Source organism: Malus domestica, chromosome 12 (genome assembly GCF_042453785.1).
Source record: "Malus domestica chromosome 12, GDT2T_hap1".
Classification (NCBI taxonomy): Eukaryota; Viridiplantae; Streptophyta; class Magnoliopsida; order Rosales; family Rosaceae; genus Malus; species Malus domestica.
Genome location: NC_091672.1, coordinates 25,297,514 through 25,320,813, shown reverse-complemented (window position 1 = coordinate 25,320,813; position 23,300 = coordinate 25,297,514). Strand labels below are relative to the sequence as shown.

At 37.6% G+C, this 23,300-nt stretch overlaps 2 protein-coding genes and 1 long non-coding RNA gene across 4 annotated transcripts; 1 reads left to right on the top strand and 2 right to left on the bottom strand.

The window, feature by feature from the left end:
- Positions 1-3,213: 3,213 nt before the first annotated feature.
- LOC114820126 (protein LURP-one-related 15-like) lies at positions 3,214-4,652 on the bottom strand. Its single transcript, XM_029090479.2, has 3 exons — positions 4,245-4,652; positions 3,793-4,008; positions 3,214-3,696 (listed from the first exon to the last, which is right to left on the bottom strand). The coding sequence occupies exons 1-3, from the start codon at positions 4,512-4,514 to the stop codon at positions 3,550-3,552; spliced, it is 633 nt and encodes a 210-aa protein (XP_028946312.1). The 5' UTR covers positions 4,515-4,652; the 3' UTR covers positions 3,214-3,549.
- A 3,362-nt stretch (positions 4,653-8,014) lies between these two features.
- On the bottom strand, positions 8,015-15,394 carry LOC139190067 (uncharacterized). 2 transcript variants are annotated; one of them, XM_070809783.1, is made up of 3 exons: positions 14,948-15,183; positions 13,796-13,859; positions 9,101-13,544 (listed from the first exon to the last, which is right to left on the bottom strand). In XM_070809783.1, the coding sequence occupies exons 1-3, from the start codon at positions 15,060-15,062 to the stop codon at positions 13,271-13,273; spliced, it is 453 nt and encodes a 150-aa protein (XP_070665884.1). In that variant the 5' UTR covers positions 15,063-15,183; the 3' UTR covers positions 9,101-13,270. The 2 variants fall into 2 exon arrangements, 1 of the variants encoding a protein (XP_070665884.1); XR_011574054.1 differs by lacking the exons at positions 9,101-13,544; positions 13,796-13,859 and adding an exon at positions 8,015-8,252 and having other exon boundaries at positions 14,948-15,394.
- Positions 15,395-15,487: 93 nt separating this feature from the next.
- On the top strand, positions 15,488-18,483 carry LOC103415774 (uncharacterized). Its single transcript, XR_011574055.1, has 2 exons — positions 15,488-15,778; positions 17,764-18,483. It is a non-coding gene; the product is annotated as an uncharacterized lncRNA (long non-coding RNA).
- The last annotated feature ends 4,817 nt before the right edge of the window (positions 18,484-23,300 follow it).

Sequence of the window (23,300 nt, the reverse complement as noted above, 5' to 3'; positions counted from 1 at the left end):
TAACATAGAACACAAGACAATGATATTTAATTTCTTCTTTTTTATAACCAAAAAAACCTTGAGATCATCATCCCTTTTAAAATTATGTAGGTGGATTTTGCTTTAGCTAATCTTTGCTACCGTATAATTATAAGAATACAGCAACAAAAATACTCATACCAATTAATAATTTAATTCTAATAATAATCATACAATCCTGATAATAAATAATATTTATCAGGATTATATTATCGAGAGATAATGGACAAAATTTTAACCTACACGAGTGCTTGTAGACTTTTGACCTCAACAATGTGATTTTTGAAAGATCAACCCATTAATTAATGTATCTATTGTTTCGACCATAACAGAAAACTTCTTATCTGCTACGAATTAAAAAATATATATAGAGTGACAAATAATAAATGAAAATCAGTTATGATCTTAAAAAGTTAGCATCTCCACTCTTTGTATTACCTCTCGAATTATACAAGTTTTAAACCCACCTGGCTAGCAGCAGGGACGGAGCTACTATAAGCTCACTGGGGCAATGGCCCTACTCATTTTTTATTTGTAGGAGCAAAAAACTAGATGTAGTGCGACATGGTTAAGTAATACACCCCACTTCAAACCACTTAAATGAAATTATGTAATCTTGTTAATATTTGCAACACTCCATCCAGGATTAATGACTACCCCACATACAAAGACTCCAAAGAAAGTATAGAATGGTTGTGAAATCGGATGAGAGATCAATATGAATGATAACATAATTGCATACTAAAGTAGTCATACTTGATGTATTGATGGTTGTCTTCAGTAGTATAGATTACTAAGTAGTCTTGACCAAGGAACAAAATGCCGATAATATCGGCAATTCGCCGATATTATCGGTTTTTCGCCTGACCGATATTTTAATAGGTATCCAAAGGGTTTTCGTCAAAATATCGCGATATTATCGATAATATCGCGATATTTCCGAAATTATCGCAATATTTTTGGAACTGGGCTACTCGGAGAAGAACGCCGAAAATGGGTGTGCCGATTTCGTCCCAAAACCTTGCATAAACACGATTAAGATCAAGATCTAAGCTACAGAGCGATTGAAAACACAACCACAATTCATATGCATGAATCAATCGAAGAGGTAAGAAGGTGAGGGACCGGGAGTTGACTTGACCACCGACGGCAATGGCGACGACGGCGACGACGAATGCGCTACCTTCGCCATAGTCCCCTAGAGCAGTACAAGCTCTCTGGATTTTGTTCACCAATGAGATCAGGTTCTCCATTCTTGGCTTAGGAAGTTGGTGGCGGCGGCGACGACTACGGCGTCAAAATCAGATCGCCTGGATCTGAGGCGCGCTCGAAACTTTGACATTCAAAGACCTAGATCTACGATGGAGATGATGACGAGGGGCGAGGGGCGAGGTCTTTGTGTGTGTGTGTGGGAGACGATGACGATGACGAGGGGCGATGTCTCTATGCGTGTGTGTGGGAGAAGGGAGAAGAGAGATCTCGAGATCTCTGTGTGTGTGTGGGAGAATGGAGAAGGGAGAGAAAAGAGAAGGATCGAGAGAGAGAGAGAGACCTCAGTCTCTGTTGGAGAGAAGAGAGAAGGATCGAGAGAGAGAGACCTCAGTCTCTGTCTGCGTGTGTGATGTGTGTATGCATGTGTGATCTGTGTGTGCGTGTGTGTTGGCGTGTGAGTCTCTGTGTGTGTGTGTGGGTGGCGTGTAAGAAAAAAAAGCATCTAAATAATTCAACTTTTACAACTTTTACATGTACAATTTTTGATAGTCTGTGACTGTGTGTTTAAACTTCTTTCATTAATTACTACATATTTTCTACACTCACAATGTTTGCCAGCTCGCTATATAATCAACTTAAATCAGTTAAATCCATCATGCAATGCATTTCCTTCCAATTTTTTGTGATAAACTAATAGATAATTGACTAAATAAACATCCTGCAAAGTTTCAATAAAAATTTCCAAGTTTTTCTTACAATTTCTGTGGTTTCCATATTATTTTTATCGATATCCATAATATCCCTATATTTCCGTGTTTCTGGACTACTGATATTTCCGATATTACCGATATTTAATACCTTGGTCTTGACTTTAACCTTGATGGCTAGAAAAATCAAATTTATGAACGGTAGTGCTATTCACACACCTATTTTTATCTTTCACACTTAATTTTTGTTCATTGATCTTCTTCAGTTCATTCGATTCGACGATCGAAAATTAAAGTGTGTGTGAGAAGTAAAAATGGGTGTGTAAATAAAACCACCCTCAATGGATAGTGGATAGTGGTGGTGGCTTCCAAGCATCTTTTATGTAGTATGCCCAAACATGATTTGCATGCTGGCAATGCCATTCATTCATGCAGAAATGGCATGCGGATGGAGTTAAAACTCCCCGTGACCCTTTTGGTATTAGGTTAAACGAATCCATGTTTTTAGTGCAAAGTCGTTACCAACATCTACATGTAGTTGGTAAGAGCATATAAAACTGCAAAGAGCTAATCAGAAGGGAGTTTTCCGTATTATAATATATCGCAGTTTATAGGCCAAAACAAATTGTGAAGGAAACAACAGTCCATGGACTTTGATCGATTTCAAATCATGAACACGTGAAACTTGCAATTGACATTTGTCTGTCAGTAATCCCCAGCTAAATTAAATTCCAACACAACATGCTGGTCAAAGGTTTTTTTTTTAAAAAAAAAATTCATGTATTTATTTACTCAACAAAATAAGGATAGGGATGTCCACGTCACACTTCTTACAAAGTACGTAGATTTGTATGCAAGATGCAACTGTGGCATTACATGTCAATCACAAATGTTTTGTAAAGAGAAACTAATCTTGAAATTGTATGATTAGTACGCGTCGCTACAGAATCAGTGTATAATTTTTGTTGTTTTTACAAGATTGTATATTTTAATCTCATATGACTTTACACTTCTCTTGCTTAAATGCGAAAATTGTCCTAATTAACTGAGTCCAAATGAAGTTTTTCTAGTTGCCTACAAGTCACTATCACTTTGCCATCCCAAATATTTATCAATGTTTCCAAAATTCATCAAGAAAATTAAGGATTCTGATACATGCAGCACTACTATGAATATAATGAAGTCATATTTGTCCGAACTAATGCATATACAATCAGCCCCCAATTACGTACTGGAGAATGCCACAACCACAAGACTTTAAAGCACCATTAACAAGTCTGTCAAATTTGTAACACATGCAGCATCACTTGAACTCTTATTAATCAGCACAAGCACACAATTGGCTATTTTACTTTTAATCAACTCATTAACTACGTAATTAAAAAGAGATTCTACTGCTATCTTTTTATGTCATGCCTCGATCCCGAGCTATGTATAGAATCGGACATATTGACGTTGTCACATCAGTACGTATCGAACAACTTATACAAACAAAACACTAAAAATATAAATAACATAATGGTGGAGTCTCTCCCACTTATATACTTGGAGGAGGTTATTATGAATTCAGTTTTAAGTAACAAAATAAACACAAAATCTATTACCAGCTTCACTAGTCTTCCCCTTTTCGATCTTGATTAATCTCATGAAGAACCACCACCACAGCAACTATAAATCCGAAATCCACCTGAGGGTACACCGTCACTGAAAACGAATCTTGCCCTAAAACTTTGCTTTTAAGGCCGAGTTGCTTATGCATCTGGAATTCAAAAAATCTTCAATAAATTCTTCACTTACAAGAAAACATTCTTTTTCTTAAATTAATTACAAAAATACATCATGCGATTAATCTTACTTGTGCAATGATAGTGTTCTCTCTGGTGTATACAGTGCATGATCTTTCCTTAAAACTTCCTTTGACCTTGAAATCATGGGTGTCTTCTTTTGTGTTAGAAGCCAAGAACACATCTAATTCAGTCTTCAATTGAACAACCCCCGACTTTTTGGCACTGAAAAGTAGATCTTTGCTATCTCCTTTGTATACTTGCCATCTCCTATGAGTCGTCAGTATCTTCACAAAATTTAACGGTCAAAATGATCGAAATCAAATATCGACGACATATCAATCATATATCAACGACACAACGATCATGTAACGACGACATGCTAAAAAGGATCATTTTAGCAATCAAATATCAAAACTTGATCAGTTAAGCCAAAAACACAAATTAAAAGACACCAAAAATATAAAACAAGGATTACCCTCAATACCAAAAAAGAATATAAGGGAATTGTATCAGCTTGTACCTTCTGTCGAAATGTGACAATAGGAGTACCGGCGCTGTCAACTAATACGCGTTTATCATGGAGGCTGAAAACGGAACCCTTAACGCTGAACATGATGTCGCCATTAACATCAGAGACGGCGAAGGAACCCTCCTTAAGGGTCATGAGCTTCTCGCTAATGACTAGATCCACGGGGTACGGTGCTAGGAACTGTGAGCTGACCACAACCACAGGGTTCGACAGAGGCGGAGCGCTTGGTCCAGCTGAAGGTACAGGCACGGAAAACGACATCGTATTGTGTTATCAAACACTGGCTCGCACAGGAGATTGGTACATCAAAGATCGAAATGTCGTTTGCAGTTGATGATTTTTTCAAGTTCTTTGACTTGTTCAAAGTTCAATGCTTCTGATTGGATCTGTTTGTCAATTTTAATTTACATTTACTATCATAAGGTTTCCTACTTTTTAGTGTTTCTGAAATTCTAGTCCAAATAAATTGCCAGCTCCTTTAATTTTCAGTGACTTTTAAAGGATGTTGAAGGATTCCAAGTAACAAAAAATATGTGTTGAAAACCTATTATTAGATGGTTCTTATAATTTCTGACAAAGAAAATGCCTCTTTACCACACACAAAACATGCCTGTTACATTGTTGTTAGTATACAAGGAGTTTTTACAAAGAAATGTTGGAGAAACAAATATAAGTTAGATCAGTTAGTTACAGCAATGTGTTCACCATCTTACATTCGAGTTAGGATTAAATTCGGCCCCTAATGGACTATAATGATTTAAAATAGGATTGTCTTATGATAGAAAAAAAAAAAAAAAAAAGATATATCGACAATACCAGAAATTGAAGGTTCGTTTTTCTTTTACTTTCTTTTTTATTTTCTAGTTTCTAATGTATTTTTTTGGGCCTTCATTAAAATAGCAAAGAGGGGATGCCGCCCAAGCCCAACGAAATGAGAACATGTAAGAGGGTGGGAGCGTCCATATAGTCTCCCCAACCTCAAATTAGAAACCCCAACTCTTCTTTCTTGCAATGAAGACTAGGGCAAGAAAATGTCAGAGGCGTCGACGTCAGGAGCCAACATTTCTGAAGGTATCATGGACGGATGGATGGAAGCAGTCCGAGGGGACTACGTTGTTCCTGAAGGATTCGGACCACAAAAAAGACATAGATCGATGGAAGTGATCACGTTATTGGACAACGTTCCTGTAGGAATCATGCACGACATCCTGCTGAGGTCCTAATCATATCACCAGAGTGTGCAAGTCATGGAGGTCTCATGTCCAAAGCTCTGCCTTGTTTCACACCCACCTCCACGCAACACTGTTCGATCCGACAATGAAAAATGACGATGTTCAACAACTCCTCCTACCGAGTAGTTCTGGAGATGAGTCCGGAAGACAAGACGCTTACTCGTTGCATTTGGATAACAGCGATTGATTCAGTGAGTATTCTGAGCTTACAAATCCATTTGCAGCTTACAGGAAAATTATGTCACGCACCCGTGCTATTACTACTACTCCTCTTTTACGTACCCAAAGAAGAAAAAGAACCAATTGAATATTTTGATTTAGAAGATACCGCTAGTAATACTTTTACACCTAAAGAAACAATAGAAGATTTTTGCTTGTAATATTCTTATTCAGAAGATGCTTCTAATTCGTCTATTTCACCCCAAGATTATGATGCGTGCATCAAATTGGTCGGAACTTGTAACGGGCTCGTGTGCCTATAGGAACCCTATAATTCGAAAGTTTATAGTTTTGTCTCCGCTTAGTTTTACCTTAACCAGAGACCTTGAGCACAGAGAACATTATGGTTCGTTTAGAAGTGTTTTTAAAATGACTAAAAACGTTTTTGGTGAAATTGATTATGAGTTCCAGAAGCACTTTAAGTGCTTTTTGGAAGAAGCATTAGATATGTGCTTCTTGTAATAAGCACTTAAAAGTGATTTTCTAAGATCCACTTGGATTTTTACTAAGGATTGGTTTAAAAAACATTTCCCCAAAAACCATTTCAGTCATTTTCAAAGTACTTCTAAATGTATGGGAAATCAATGGTTGAATGATAACTTGGTTGTATACAATGAAACATGAATAAAAGTCAATAGCTGAATGACAGCTTGATTATATATAATGAAAAATGTATTTGATTCTATTGATAATGATGTTGTGCTATGACGTTTCTAAACTATGAGAACATGTTGTTGCCAATTATCAATGAAAGTATATTTAGTTTTTGGAAATTTCTTGTTCGTCGTGCCTATATTATTGTAAATTTTTGGCTCCGCCATTGCATGCAAAGTTGAGATTTGGTCTTCAGCTCAGGGCTCCTCGAGTAGTCTGAGTGCTGCTGTTATTCCTTCAAAGGTTTCTCGCCTGGAGCTAGTACTCATGGTCGACAAGCTTTTGTCAATGGTTCCCTTCATTAAATTCATTCCCATGATTGCATTGGAACATTTGATATGTCGACCGAGTTGTTTGGCAAGATTGTGATGCCTGAAATAGCTTTGGTAAGGAAGAGGACGCTAAGAAACAACGGTGGAGTGATGGGAAAGATTTGGTATTTTTCAAGTTACAGAGAGTCCCTTGCCTTTATTAGAAAGATGCAGATTTTGGGTCGAGTTTAGTGTTAACGTGTGCTTTTAGGAAGATTGGTGAACTAGGACACTCATGGAATGATGGAAAATGTAGATATCGCATGATGGATCCAAAAACCCCAAAGTGCAGACTCGTTTGGAATTGTTTTTAAAATGATTGAAATTGCTTTTAGAGAAAATATTTATTGATTCTAAAAACACTTGAAGTGCTTCTTGCCAGTTATGTGTTGCTAACTGGTGCTTCCATAGGAAGCAAATAACTAGTGTTTTTTCATGATTTTCTTGCATTTTTACTAAGGATTGGTTTCAAAAACATTTTCACAAAAAACGCTTTCGCATTTTAAAAGGATCTCCAAACGAGATTGATTTTCAAACTAACTGGGTATTGTTGTGTCTACCACAACATGGATTACTTTGTATAGAGTCTTAAGGCTTTCATAGTTGTGCTAAGTTGCTATGGAAATTTTCCCAGTTTTCAGCATTTGCTGCAGTTCCGAGTATTGTTGCAGCAGATATGCAACTACAAAGACTTTTTAAAGGTATTACAGTTTGAAGGTGGATTCAGTCATTAATAGATGACCAAATGCTTAGTGTTATACAGATTGCAGTTATAAGCCTAACATTGTGCATTGCTTCATTCATATCTTGTTGAAGCTTTATGTGTTTTTTGGTTTCATGACAGTGATTTTGGAGATAATGGTTAAATATTAGAATATTATGCCCACTAGATCATGGATATGAACTCATGACAGAAGTTGGTGAACTGCAAGTTGATCCAACACCTTTAATGTGTGACAGGGAATCCTAAGTTTCATAAAAAAAAAAATAAAAAAATAAAAAAATAAAAAAGCACACTAAAAGAAAGTATCATTTCATAGATGCATTGAGTTGTATCGCAGAATTGAAGATCAAGAGGCTGACTGCCAAAGGAAAGGTTCATCTACCTCAGCGGTATTCTTGAAGTCAAACCTAGAAACAATTTAAAGGAGAGTGTTGAGACCTAAATGGTTTCTGGACTCGGGAAGAAGCGGAATCAACAGCATCATCAACCAAGGAAGCCAACGGCTAGTTTTTGTTTTAATTGCAACGGGTAGTTTAGGTAGCCTCAATGAAAGGCCAGGATCGAGTCTGTACAATTGAGTTGATGAGCTATTTGTATGCTAGCTTCATTGGAGATAAGCTCTTACTGATCCTCTGAGAAATTCTCTGAGTTTTTAACTTCCATTTTCGTTGACAAACTTTCCCTTATATATCAAAGAAAGATACAAAATTTAATAAAACATTATCTTCTACCTCTTTAATGAAAACATCATCTTCTGCCTCCAATGGAAACGACATCGTCTACCATTTTAATAGAAACATCATCTTTTATCTCTTCGATGAAAATGTAATCTTCTAAGTCCATCTTCGTGTTGCTTTCTCTGAATGAAAGAAGATGAAAGGATGAGTTAGGGCTTAAGTTACATAAATACTTTTTTATTTAATAAAATTATCCCGTCCAACCTTTTTATTTTATTTTTAAAGATTAATATTATTGTACAATAGTTTGTAGTTCAGTTAGTTAAGAGCATTCACCCATGCACTTGAGTCGCATGTTTGAATCATTCTCTCCACAATTTGGTGTAAATTATCTTGTCGTTTGTTAAAATAAATAATATTATTATTATAACATATTTTTAAAATTCTTATCTGTCATTTTACAAAGAAGCAAACTTCTAATTAAATTTTTTATTAAAATGTGTGTGGAAGATAAGACAATGGACAAACTAAATTGAGGTGATAAAAGGGGGAATTGTTCTCTTTGGACTAGTGGGTATGAAGCGGATGCAATCACTTATAAAACAAAACGAATTGATTGACCGTCTTGTCTGTTTTGCTGTCTCAAGTTCCGATTTTATTCGTGGTTTGAAGAACTACCTGATATTATCACGGATGTTTTGATTTCTAATTGTATTTCCCGGGATTGGTGAGGAGGCTCAACTTTTTGTACTGATCTCATTTTGAAATGAATGAATATTGTTGCTTTCACCAAAAATAAAAAATAAAAAAGTTCTTCAAAGGGTATTTCCTGTAAATTGAAACATATTCAATCGCGGCATCGGGCAGAAAACAAAAGTGAGAAAGGAAAAGAAAAATCAGATGACGTTTTGTTTTGACTGTTGTGTTCTTGAAACATGCTAGATTGCGTTATAAATTTGGAGTAATTAGCATTATTCTTATTTTAATTGGGTTTTGGATTCTTTTGTTACAAAACAAAAAAGAAAAATGAAAAAAAAAAGGAAATTACATTTAATTATTCAGGGTCAAAATAAATAATTCTTCATCGTAGAAGCATCATAATTTGTAAATTTTTCTTTGTTATCATCATCTATGAATCAATGGATTTTGAGACTATGCTTCCAATGCACAATAGGAAAACCCAATGAATGGCTCGAGTCTGTCGCTATGAACACATTCTACCCATCTCAGTTGCTATGGTTGGTGTTTTGCCTGATATACCCTACAAAGAAGATCATGTCACACAGATGGTTTTTTTAGACAAAATTGCTAAAGGTGTCGCTTCGATCAAAATGACCAATAATACATGTTGTGCCAAATTCAAGGACTTGATTTTTACATTCATGAACTAATTGGCTAAAAAATCAATGCTCAATTCTAAATTTTATCCTACCAAACAAAATTTTGGGCCGAACTAAAAGAGCTAAATGTCTCAAAGTTCAAGGCCCAAAACTCCTCTTCATACCTTGTCCTAACAGATTGACTAGAGAATAATGAATGTAGCCTGACTTGGTACACATGTATAAATAAAAGTACTCCTCCACAAACACAAAGTACAAACCCTAACTCACCCAATCGTCTTGAGATCTCTTCCCATCTCCCTCCTTCTGAAGCAGTGTAGAATACAGGGTAATTACTATCTTTGTGATTCATATTTTTGTTCATAATCACTTGAATCTTGAGGGTCTTTCCATCTCATTTTCTCATTACATTACACATTTTATAAGTTGTGGGTTTTACACATTTGGGGTTTTCGTACATGGGATTCTTGATCGCCAATTTAATTTTGTTCATCTATATATCTCTTTGTAGTACGGACGAACTAATTGTCTGATTTATAGTTATTATTTATTATAGAAACCTGATTTATCAATATCTATTGAGTTTTTAATAGATTTATTACACTAACTTTGATAATGTGTTCCCCCACAGGATCACCAAGCTCCAACATCGATTCTACATATATAAACATAATGTTCTATCAACAACCCGATGGTTTGTTTAATAATTTTAATTTCTTATTCCCAAAAAAGAATAATAATGATTTTAATTTCAGTAGTAACAAATTAACATCCTCAAAATATATTTCTTTTCTTTATGTATTGCATTGTTGGAGTTCAATATTTTCTTAAAATATATATTTATTTTTCAGAAATATCATTGGGGTCTTATAGACCACAAACTAGTTCACCATAAGCAAACCCCGTTGAGGGGCTTGATGTTGTTCATGGTAATGGCCCAGAAGCAAACCCCGTTGAGGGGCTTGATGTTGTTCATGGTAATGGCCCATAAGCAAACCCCGTTAAGGGCCCTGTTGTTCCTGTTGATGATCCAGATGGAAACACCGTTGAGGAGGGGCCTGTTGTTCCGAAAGCAAATGTTATCGTTGAGGTGTATGTTGTTCATGTTGATAGTCTAAAAGAAATCCCTGTTGAGGGGCCTGTTGTTCCTGCTGATGGTCCAGAGCAAGCGCTGTTGAGGAGGGGTTCCCGCTGATGTTTCGGAAGCAAACACTGTTAAGGGGCTGTTGTTCCTGTTGATGATCCAAAAGCAAACCCCGTTGAGGGGTTGTTGTTCCTGCTGATGGTCCAGATGCAAATGTTGTTGATGGGCAGGCTGCTCCTGTTCCGCCCTTGGATGGTGATGAGCGCACAATCTTTTTTCCATAACAGGTCAGCGAAAGTATTATTTACATCTTTTAATTAATACTTATTCCTCCAAGAGTTTAGGCCTAACGCGTATAAGATATAACCATGGTCTAAAATATCCCGATATTTCCATGTTTTTGAACTACTGATATCATCGATATTTTAGACCTTACTAAGTCACTCATGTATCTTACCATGCAATGTATAAAGTATAAAATATTGTACTAATTCATTATATATAAATGATTATGGTGTGTTTAAACTTCTTTCATTAATTACTACATATTTTCTACACTCATAATGTTTGCCAGCTCGTTATATAATCAACTTAAATCAGTTATATCTATCATGCAATGCATTTCCTTCCAATTTTTTGTGATAAACTAATAGATAATTGACTAAATAAACATCCTGTAAAGTTTCAATAAAAATTTCCAAGTTTTTCTTACAATTTTCGTGGTTTTTATTCAATTTTAATCGATATCAATAATATCCTGATATTTTCATCGAAATTTCCGTGTTTTTAAACTACCGATATCATCGATATTTTATACCTTGGATATAATTTGGGTTTATTTTACGTCCTATAGGATTATAAAGGCTTATTATTTACAATTTCAATAAATACTTAATCCTTCTAGAGTTTAGGCTTGACTTATTTGAGATAAAACTTTGGGTTTATTTCATGTCCTATAGGATTCTAAAGCCTGATGAGGAGCCTAGCCGTTTGATTTCAATGTATCAAATGATTGGACCATCGGGACATTTGATGGGAAAGTTTGACAGAAGCTTGCTGGAGGATTACCATAGGCTAAAGTACGTGTTAATGATTTTGGCCATGAAAATGAGCCTCCATGAAGCTCATCGCATTCAATTTAGCATGTGGCCAGAAAGAGGAAAGAAAGGATATGCAGCTTTAGCATTTGTCTTCACCCGTAGACCTTTGGTTCAACTAATAGTTAAAGTTGTATACGTCTCCAAAATGTGATAACACCATACCTATGTAGTGGATTTATGTTGTTGTGATATTTATCTATGACTCATTGTTGACAAAAATGTGTGCAATTAGTGCTGCGTTTGATGACGGAGATGAAGAAGAGCCGTTTGAGGGCAGAGATGAGGAAGAGGCGTTTGAGGATGAAGATGAGGAAGAGATGGATGAGATTGAGGGTTGGTATGAGGATGACAATACCAGAACTGGACTTGACATTATGAGGTTCAATTTTATTTTAATATCAATTAACTTGCAATAATGCTTTTTGGTTGTTTGTTTATCTTTTTTTCTTTAACTACTAATCCATTAAACTTTGTTTTGCAGTTTTGATGATACAAAAGCTATCTCAGTCATCGAATGTGTAATTGGTGTGATGAACCCACGAGCGCAACGTGTGGGTTATGTGAATGTGTAATTGGGTGTGATGAACCCACGAGCGCAACGTGTGGGTTATGTTTTTGGCAGACATTGTCATGTAGTCGAAGTGTATTGTAGTCATGACAATGTCTGCCAAAAACATAACCCACACGTTGCGCTCGTGGGTTCATCACACCAATTACACATTCGATGACTGGGATAGCTTTTGTATCATCAAAACTGCAAAACAAAGTTTAATGGATTAGTAGTTAAAGAAAAAAGAAAAACAAACAACCAAAAAGCATTATTGCAAGTTAATTGATATTAAAATAAAATTGAACCTCATAATGTTAGGTCCAGTTCTGGTATTGTCATCCTCATACCAACCCTTAGTCTCATCCGTATCTTCCTCATCTTCATCCTCAAATGGCTCTTCCTCATCTCTGCCCTTGAATGGCTATTCCTCATCTCTGCCATCACACGCAACACTAATTGCACTAACAACACATTTTTGTCAACAATTAGTCATAGATAAATATCACAACATAAATCCACTACATAGGTATGGTGTTATCACGTTTTGGAGACGTATACAACTTTAACTATTAGTTGAACCAAAGGTCTACGGGTGAAGACAAATGCTAAAATTACATATCCATTCTTTCCTCTTTCTAGCTACATGCTAAATTGAATGCGATGAGCTCTCATTTTCATGGTCAAAATCATTAACACGTACTTTAGCATATGGTGATCCTCCAGCAAGCTTCTATCAAACTTTCTCATCAAATGTCTCGATGGTTCAATCATTTGATACACTGAAATCAAACGGCTAGGCTCCTCATCAGGCTTTAGAATCATATAGGACATGAAATAAACCCAAAGTTTTATCTCAAATAAGTCAAGCCTAAATCTAGAAGGATTAAGTACTTATTGAAATTGTAAATAATAAGCCTTTAGAATCCTACAGGACATAAAATAAACCCAAAGTTATATCTCATACTCATTAGGCCTAAACTCTTGGAGGAATAAGTATTAATTAAAAGATGTAAATAATACTATCGCTGACTGACCTGTCGTGGAAAAAAAAAACATTGTGTGCTCATCACCATCCAAGGACGGAATAAGAGCAACCTGCCCATCAACAACATTTGCATCTGGACCATCAGCAGGAACAATAGCCCCTCAACAGGGTTTGTTTTTTGATTATAAGCAGGACCAACAGGCCCCTTAACGGCGTTTGCTTCCAGAACATCAACAGGAACCCCTCCTCAATAGCTTTTGCGTCTAGACCATCAGCAGGAACAACATACACCTCAACGACGACATTTGCTTCCGGAACATCAGTAGGAACAACAGGCCCCTCAACGAGGTTTGCTTTTGGGCCATCACCATGAACAACGACATGCCCCTCAACGGAGTTTGCTTCTGGGCCATCACTATGAATAGAAACAAGCTTTTCAACAGAGTTTGCTTCTGGCGAACTAGTTTGTGGTATATCAGACTCCAATGATATTTTTGAAAAATAAAATAAAATAAAAATATATTTTAAGAAAATATTGAACTCCAACAATACAATACATAAACAAAAGCAAAGAAATATATTTTGGGGATGTTAATTTGTTACTACTGAAATTAAAATTAGTATTGTTCTTTTTTGGGAATAAGCAATTAAAATTATTAAACAAACCATCGAGTTGTTGATAGAGCATTATGTTTATGTATGTAGAATCGGTGCTGGAGCTCGATGATCCCTGTGGGGAACACATTATCAAAGTTAGTGTAATAAATCAATTAACAACTGAATAGATAATGATAAATCAGGTTTCTATAATAAATAATAACTATAAATCAAGCAATTAGTTCGTCCGTACTACAAAGAGATATAGTTGAACAAAATCTTAGGAACAAAATTAAATTGGCAATCAAGAATTCCATTCACGAAAACCCCAAATGTGTAAAACCCACCACTTATAAAATGTGTAATGCAATGAGAAAAGGAGATGGAAAGACAATAGGGTGAGTTAGGGTTTGTACTTTGTGGAGGAGTACTTGTATGGATGCATGTGTACCAAGTCAAGGTGCATTCATTTTTCTCTGATCAATTTGTTAGGACAAGGTATAAAGAGGAGTTTTAGGCCTTGCACTTTGAGCCAATTAGCTCTTTTAGTTCGGGCCCAAAATTTTGTTTAGGATAATAAAATTTAGAATTGAGCATTGGTTTTTGAGCCAATTAGTTCATGAACATAAAATTGAGTTCTTGAATTTGGCACAACATGCATTATTGGTTATTTTGATCGAAGCGACACCTTTATTTTTTCGTCTAAAAACACCATATGTGTGATATGATCTTCTTTTGTAGGGTATATCAGGCAAAACACCAACCATAGCAACTGAGATGGGTAGAATGTGTTCATAGCGACAAACTCGAGCCATTCACTGGATTTTCCTATTGTGCATTAGAAGCGTAGTCTCAAAATTATGGGTGAATTCGGTTTTATTCGATTCGATTTTTTTTTTTGTTTTGATTTTTTTCGGTTTGATTTCAGCCCGGTTTGATTTTTTTTTTTTTTAATCTGAAGCTTGAAGAACATGCTTCCTGCATTGAGCATTCTCAGTGAGAAATCAACTTGCAACATCAATTATTAAAATTAACAAACTTGTAGTCAAATCCATGAAGCATTCCTATAATGAACACATGAATTAAAAAACCTGCAACATCAGTTATTATAAAAAATAAAATAAAAACCCACAATTTTTTTTTTCCAGTTTACCCATAAAACCAAGAATTAAACCTTTAACTCCATCTTGCAGATCAAACAAAACAAAATCAAGTACATACTAGGAAAATCCCGCGGCTCACATTTGTAGAGGTCGACCTCTGGGATAATTTCTAGCTCAATGGTGCGACCATTGATTTTTCGATCTAGATAGTAAGCAACAAACTCTTCATCCATTGCAGTACTCTCTTAGAGTGTGAGAGAGTTGAAGTTAAATAAAGAGAGAGAGAGAGAGAGTGTGGAAGACATGCCGTTGCTGTACTCTCTGAGAGTGTGAGAGAGTTGAGGTTATATATATATATATATATATAGAGAGAGAGAGAGAGAGAGAGAGAGAGAGAGAGAGAGAGAGAGAGAGAGAGAGATGGGAATTGGGAAAGGTGGGTTTTTCGGCTAGGGTTAAGGAAAGATGAAAAATGTGAATTGGGAAAGATAAAAGATGGCAATTGCCTGAAAGATGGGAATTGACAAGGTATTAAACAATTACGATCTAACTTGTTTTAAATATGCTACTCATAATGGTATTGGCAAGAAAAAACTTGTTGTCAAGATGGTTTAAGTTGAAGTTACTCAACTCAAGTGGGAATGGGTTCGAACCCCATTGGGTGTAATATATTTCGATTTGGTATTTTTGGGCCTCGGTCCGGTTTATTTTTTGTTTATGTTTACATGGCTTGAACATGTGTACGAAATTTGATCGATATTTCTGAGTTTTTTTGTCATTGTTTTGAGTGACTGGATCTCTGGCAGATTATTTTTTTTCTGAAATTTGATCGGTAAAACTTAATCGGAGTCCGTTGTTCCACCCTCTCTGGTGGATGCGGATCTGGTCCTGCGCATCGTTCCCCAATCTTCTTCCCGCTGCTGCCATTCAACCATCATCTCAACCCCAGGTATTCCTCCTTCCCCTTCTCCTTCTCTCTCTCCGTCCTCTCTCCTTCCCTCTCTATCGTTCCCTATGTTTCCCTATCTTATCTTTCTTGCAAATTAATGTTCTTTCTTGCTTTATTTGATTGTGCAATTTAGGCTTTAATTAAAATTAGGGGTTCTCATGTTTCTCAGATCTGAAATCAGTTGGGAAATTTCTTCTAAACACGTTTGGTTCTTCTGTTCGTCCATTAATTGAAGGGTTTGTTGCTGAAAACTGCGATACATGTGGTGATTTTGTAGTTTTAGAATTTGACCTTGTGTTTTTCCTGTTGCATATCAAGTTCTATGGTTGTCTTAATTTTGGGAGTAAATTGTACAAATGGTATTTTAACTTTAATTCAATTGAAAAAATAGTCTCTTAATTAAAAATTCATTATCATTGGTCTATCAACTTTAATTCAACTAGAGAAATAGTTCTTCAACTTTAACTCAATTGTAGCAATGGTCTATCCAACATAACTCATTTTGACAAAATTCTAACGAAATTGATAAAAAAGACCATATCTGCACGTTTTGAAGAGTTGAGAGACCCCAATTGTAGCAATGGTCATTCCAACATAACTTATTTTGACAAAATTATGATGAAGTTGACGAAAATGACCATAACTACACATTTTGATGAGTTGAGGAATCAATGGTAATGAATTTTTAATTGAGGGATCATTGTTCCAATTTGATTAAAGTTGAAGGACCATTGCTATAATTTACTCTAATTTTGGTACCTAGAAATTGGATAGAGGTGTCGAGTAAAAGGTTTCTAATTGTAGTGATTATGTTTGGGTGAAGAGCTTCTAAAGTTGAAGGTGACTACTTTGAAGGAGTCATTTATAAATCCCTATCATCAGTGACTGGTGCATTAAGGGACATGGCGGAAGCCCGAATAAGTGGTTGTGATGATCTCCGAGGACCACACAAGATTGAGCATGTGGGGAGGAGGAGAAGAGTGCAGTGGCAAACCAGCAGCTGCAGGTCTTGGCAAGCCGTTTAAAACCAAATAATTAAAAGCAAGTTTTCTTATTAAGCCACGTGAGGGATACCCTTTTTAATTAAAAAAAAGGTATAGAGTCTATTCTCTTAGATCTCTACCAATCTCAATTTAACCTAACTTCCTCGAATTGGGAATATCCAATTCCAATTTCTGTTTTCCTCTAACCCCACTCAACTTATTCCCAGGCCACTACAAGCTACTACACGCTCCATATATATTTTTTAAAATTGATGTGCATTGGATGAAAATTTTAAGTTTATAATAGATTATAGTTATTGTCTGTTATGATTTTTGATATTGTTTGGATCATGTGTTGGGTAGTTCATATATATTTTTTAGCTTCATCAATTGGTATGGTTTTTTTGTTTTGATTAATTGATGTGTAGAACAAGAAGTATGGAACAATATTACAAGTGAAAATCATCATCGATTAGTTTAGACAATACTCTTCCAAATAGATCAACTCCAATTTTAAATAGTTTCAATCCTATTCTGAATAGTTCAACTCCAATTTTGAATAGTTCCAAATCATCATTCATCTATATTTTTTCTTCTTATATTAACAATGAAACAATCATGACGCATTCTTAGAGTATGAAACCTTGTCGTTCTTTTATTAACAATGAAACTATCACGACACGTTTTTAGAATATGAAACATCACAAATTTAGTCGTTGTAGTTTGTAATGTTGTTTGTTCAAAGATTGTGAATGAAAAGTTGGTAGTTGATCGTTTAATTTTTCAATGTTATTTTCGTCAGAACTTTTATATTGGGACCACCCGATATTAGAATCCTGAATTTGCCACTGCTAATCATGTAACTTTATGAGATGCATTTTCTAATTCCTTCTTTATAACTTTTTGTGATTAATTTCTTCTTCATTTTGCCTAAATGTCTTAGAATTTGGAAGTCCCTCAGTAAACATTCCCTTATTGGTTGCCATTGTATTTTCATTACAGAACCAATGTCAGTGGACAACGTTGAAGGATCCAGATCAAAAAGAAAATGGACGGAAGCAATCTCAGTGGACGATGTTCCTAAAAAAATCATACCACACAAAAGACAAAGATATGAGCAAGTTTTTCCTGAAGACATTGAGCACGAAATCCTGCTGAGGTTGCCCGCCAGATCTCTTACCAAGTTCACTGGGGTGTGCAAGTCATGGAGGTGTCTGATCCGAAGCCGTAAATTCATTCACGCCCACCTATACCGTTCAATCATCCAACCAAACAGCCAGAACGACGGTGGTCAGCTCCTCATACATTGTTCGGACAAGAGGGATGGCACTCCGAATTCAACTAGTGTGTATTTCAACCTTACGAAACTATTATTTGTAGCTTACGTTGAAGTTAATAGACCTAGTACTAGCACTGCTCCTCTCCCCCAACCCCAAGGTGATAATAAAACGATGGATTCAGATGTAAAACGTCGGTGTTGTGAGTTGGTCGGAATTTGCAACGGGCTGGTGTGCCTCCTTATTGACAAAACCAGAATATTACTTTGGAACCCTTGGATTAGAAAGTTTGTGATTTTGCCTCCGCCCGGTGTTACCTTAAAAAGTAACAAGGACTCTAAGGTTCGGAGAAGTGAAGCATATGCCCTTGGCTTCGATTTGTGTAACAATGACTATAAGGTTCTGAGAACTGTGAGTTATATACAATACCAGATTGTCATGCAAATTTGAGATTTGGTCCTTAGCTAGGGGCTCCTGGAAGAGTCTCAGAGGTCCGGTTATTCCTAGAGACTTCTCGCCCGGAATTTTTACTTATGATGAAAGTCATGCTTTTGTAAACGGTGCTCCGCATTGGATTCATAGACTCGTTTGACGAGAAGTTGATCGTGTCATTTGATATGTCCACTGAACTATTGGCAAGATTGCAATGCCGAAAGCAGTTTTGAGGAGGCCGACGAGCTGTACACCGGGACCTCAAACGTTAAAACAAATTTGCCATGTTTCAAGTTACAAGGAGTCCCTTGCTTTTTTCGAGAAGCACGAGAGTATGGGACCAGATATTTTTGTTCGTTATGACATGTGGGTGATGAAAGAGTACGGTGTTGCTGAATCGTGGGCAAAAATATTAACTATATCTCGGGAATCAGAACTTGTGCACAGGCCGCTTGTTTTCAGGAGGAGGGGTGAAGTAGTGTTGGAATCGTCGTCTGTTTTTTATGGAAGTTTGAGATATCACTCGATGGACCCTGATACGAAACAGTCTTAACGATTTTCAAATCAATGGGTTCCGCGCCTACCACTTCATGGAATCTGTTGTGGACAGCCTCGTCGGGCTGGCCAGAGGGCTCGTTTTAGTCCTCTGGCCCTTCAAGATTCTCCAAGATATTAATATTTTAATGAACAGTACATGACCATATTTGCCTCCATCTCCAACCGAGGGCCAGAGAGCTCGTTTTAGCCCTATCACAAAAAACCGTCTCCAACCGAGGGCCAAAGGGCCATAGGGCCAAACATAATTTATTATTTAAAAACTACAACTAAAATGTTGTTTAAGTTTCATGTTGTATAATTTTTATGTTGGTTAATTTTATTTAATGTTGTTTCATATTGTTTAATGTTGTTTCATGTTACTTAATTTAATTTAATGTTGTATAATGGCTTAGGAAGTTATAGGAAAAAAATAGAATTTAAAAAAAATATGAAACAAATTTTGTGAAATAGAAGTTATCGGAAAAAAATGGAATTTAAAAAACAATATGAAGTAAATTTTGTGAAATAGAAGTTATAGGAAAAAAATGGAATTTAAAAAAAAATATGAAACAAATTTTGTGAAATAGAAGTTGTAGGAAAAAAATGGAATTTAAAAAAAAACCAAATTTTGTGAAATAGAAGTTATAGGAAAAAATAGAAGTTATATGAAAAATTTTGTAAATAAAAAATAATAATAATAATGTAAAAAAAAAAAATTAAATCAAATGCAACCGCTAGTAGCCGTTTCATTTGAATTTTTTTTAAAACAATCATGTCGGTTATAACCGACAGGAATACACCATTATTTAGTTTATTAAATAATAGTATGTATTCCTGTCGGTTATAACCGACAGGAATAACAAAACTATAAAAAAAAAATAGCCAGCCCTCTCTGATCCCGTGGGGCCCTCCCAGATTCCAGAGCCCTCTGGCCTAGTCCTCGGTTGGAGACGATTTTAGGGCTATTTTCGGCCCTCTGGCCCTCTGGACCCTTCGGTTAGAGATGGCCTTACTTGACCAACCAAATGCTATTTCGTACTAGTACATGTTGGATTGTTCTGAATTTGCATTGTTTGTGATTTATTCCATTTATAACTATGTAATGGTTATTTAAATTTTACTCTTACATGTGTAGATGTTTGGGCCCAAAATAACAGTTTGGGCCGAGGGAGGGATCACTTTCGGCCCGGGAAGACGTACGGCGAGAGAGTCATGGGGGCGTTCAGCTCATGGGCTTCTAGGCCTAGATCGGTTAAATCAGAGTGCAAGTCGAGTCCTTATACAATAGGGACTCTCGACGAGATCAGTAAAACTAGAAGGCGAATCCGGCTCAGTTAAGGACTAGATTCGTAGTCCTAGCAGAGATAGGACTGATTGAGGTAACGTTAATCCGGAGAGGGAAACCTAGTTCGAATAGGATTAGAACTCGGGCTCGGTGTTCTGCTACTATAAATACAAGACATTCAGCAATGGAAAAAGCCCCCTGCAAATCAACACAAAATTGCCCTGCGCAAACTCTCACAACTTGAGATCTTTTTCTTTTCCTTTTTCGCTGACACATCTTCCGTTGGCATCAACAGCACTGTGGAAGCAACCGGTGATATCTTAAGTCGGCATAGATAGCTCTGTCACCGTAGAGTCGGTCGGTCTCGCAGTATCTTCCGTTGGCATCAACAGCACTGCGGCGAGAACGGTCGATTACCTATCCAAGTCTCGGTCGAGAAGGGTTTTCGAATCCTTGTTGGTCGAGGTCATCTCATTAGCCTTCTCGGCGAGGTGAGGTGTCACAGTTATTACATTCGGCACATTGCAAGCCGAATTCGGTTCGTGAACTTTGTAAGAAATAGCAGCCTTGTCTTCAAGCTCGAGAACCCAAGAGGCCGAGACGTGTTCCTTTCTCGGCCGCAATCGCAAGACGCAGAAGTCAGTAGCGCGACCCAACGCAGCATCATCAAATTTACTCCTCGGCCGAGCCTCGGCCGACGAGTTGGCACGCCCCGCAATCACCGAAGGACGTAGTTAGCTTAGAATATATTCGGCCTGCGCGCCACGTAGGCTTTGTAATTTCTAGGGTCAACATTTTGGCACGCCCAGTGGGACTCAGTGCTAAACTACGAAGTTCATGCCAATTGAAACACGATCGGTAAAAAAGAAAACAGCTATGGGAAAGTCGACAGCCGATTTACCGAGTCAGAGCATAGGACAGAGTGTGCCACAGGCGCAGAATCCCCTTAGCGTTGGTACACCTGAGTCCACGAGCGCGACTCGCCGAGAGAGAGAACTTAATCTCGGTGGTCAACTCCGTGGTTTAGAGATCCCCAACAGAAACACATGCGTTCTCAATGAAGGGATAATAGAGGAATGTGACGAGGATGGTGGTGAAGGAACAGACCCACCAATGAGGTCGTTTCTCCGAAAGCGACTGGACGAGCAGTCTCGGTCAGTCGAGCAGACGTTCAGTCGAGGCATTGACAAGCTGCAGGACGCGATACTCAGTGCCAATGATCGGCAAACCAAACTGCTCGAAATGCTGGTTAGCCAAGTTGGTGGCAGCAGGCCTTTCGATCTTCGCCAAACTTGTTTACCAGAAAACAACCCGGCACCGATTGTACCGGCCGGGCCTATTCTTGCCCCGCTCAAAACAATTAACTTGGAGAAGGGAGGAGGGTCGAACAGTAGGTCAGACGGGACCGACCAAAGGGTCGAAGCAGCATCTGTTGATATGACCGAAGTTCAGCGGATGATCGACTCGGCTATGAAGAAAGGGCCGAAGTTTCCCAAGTTTATTCATCCGTACCCAGCTTGCGTGGAGACGTTTGGATACCCGAAGGGCTTCAAGATCCCAGATTTTAGTCTTTTTGCTGGTGAATCGTCCCTGTCTTCGTTGGAGCACGTGGCTCGTTTCACCGCGCAATGTGGAGATGTGAATAGTGATTTCCACAAGTTACGGCTGTTCAATTTTTCATTGACCGGCTCGGCATTTGCCTGGTACATCAATCTCCCGCCTAATTCCGTCCAAAACTGGGAGGAGTTGGTCGAGAAGTTCCACGAGCAATTTTATCGGCCGGGGATGGAGATGTCAGTTTCTTCATTAGCACGGATGGCTCAAGCATCTGATGAGTCACCAATGGATTATCTTACTAGGTTTAAATCGGCTAGGAATTGGTGCCGAGTGCCCTTACCCGAAGTCGAATTTGTCAGGCTTGCTTTGAATGGTCTTGACGTCGAATACAAAAAGAAATTCTTGGGGGCAAAGTTTCGGGATATGTACGAATTGGCCCAGCATGTCGAGCAGTACGATTATTTGCTCCGCGAGGAAAAGACTTCGAAGACTCCAACTCGGGGAACGATTTACAAGAACCCTACTGTCAATTATGCATCAACCGAGGATGAATGTGTTAGTGTGGATGCGGCTGAGATAGTAATAGATAAACCATACATTTGCAAGGCATTGACTCAGGTTGATTCTAGAGAAGCCAAAAGTCGCTCGGCCACTGAAGGAACATCGAAACCGTCAAAGGTTTATACTTTTGATATTACCAAGGCTGACGCAATTTTTGACCAACTGTTATCAGCAAGAATCATTAAGCTTCGGCCTGGTCATAACATTCCTAAGGCCGAGGAGCTTAAAGGAAAGGTGTATTGCAAATACCACAATTCGAGCAAACACACGACAAACAATTGCGTCGTATTTCGTGATAACGTCCAAAGCTGGATTGATAATGGCAAACTGAAGTTCCCCGAGAAGAGGATGAGTGTTGATACTGATCCGTTCCCCACGGCAACAGTAAATATGGTCGACGCGTACCTACCCAAGGACAAAGGGAAAGGCAAGGCTGAAGTGGTTGAGACACAACGCCCGCGGAATCAGAATGTTTGGCCACGGTTCATGGCCGATTCGCGTTCAAATAAACCATCTGCGGCCTTAACGGGGCCCGCTATTGTCAAATCTTTGACGGAGTGTAGCGCCGATGAAGATAGTGGGACAGCGGTTCTGTGCAGGAAATGTAAAGTGAAGGTCGACAGTGAACCAGAAGAGAAACCTTCTTCGCAACCCGTGGCCGTAACTCGGCAAAAGATCGCCAATGAAGACCAACATCATGGGGTTTTTGGGAGGCTCGGTCCTAAAGTACGGATGGAAGAGACACCCCCGGTCAGGCGGCGCCTCGATTTTGATGCTTCATTTTATGACGATGATTACTATAAGCGTAATTCTAGCAGTTCAGGATCATCACGGAGTCAAAAGACCTTCAAGCCTCTTGAGCCTAGAGATCAACGTTGGTATACATACCA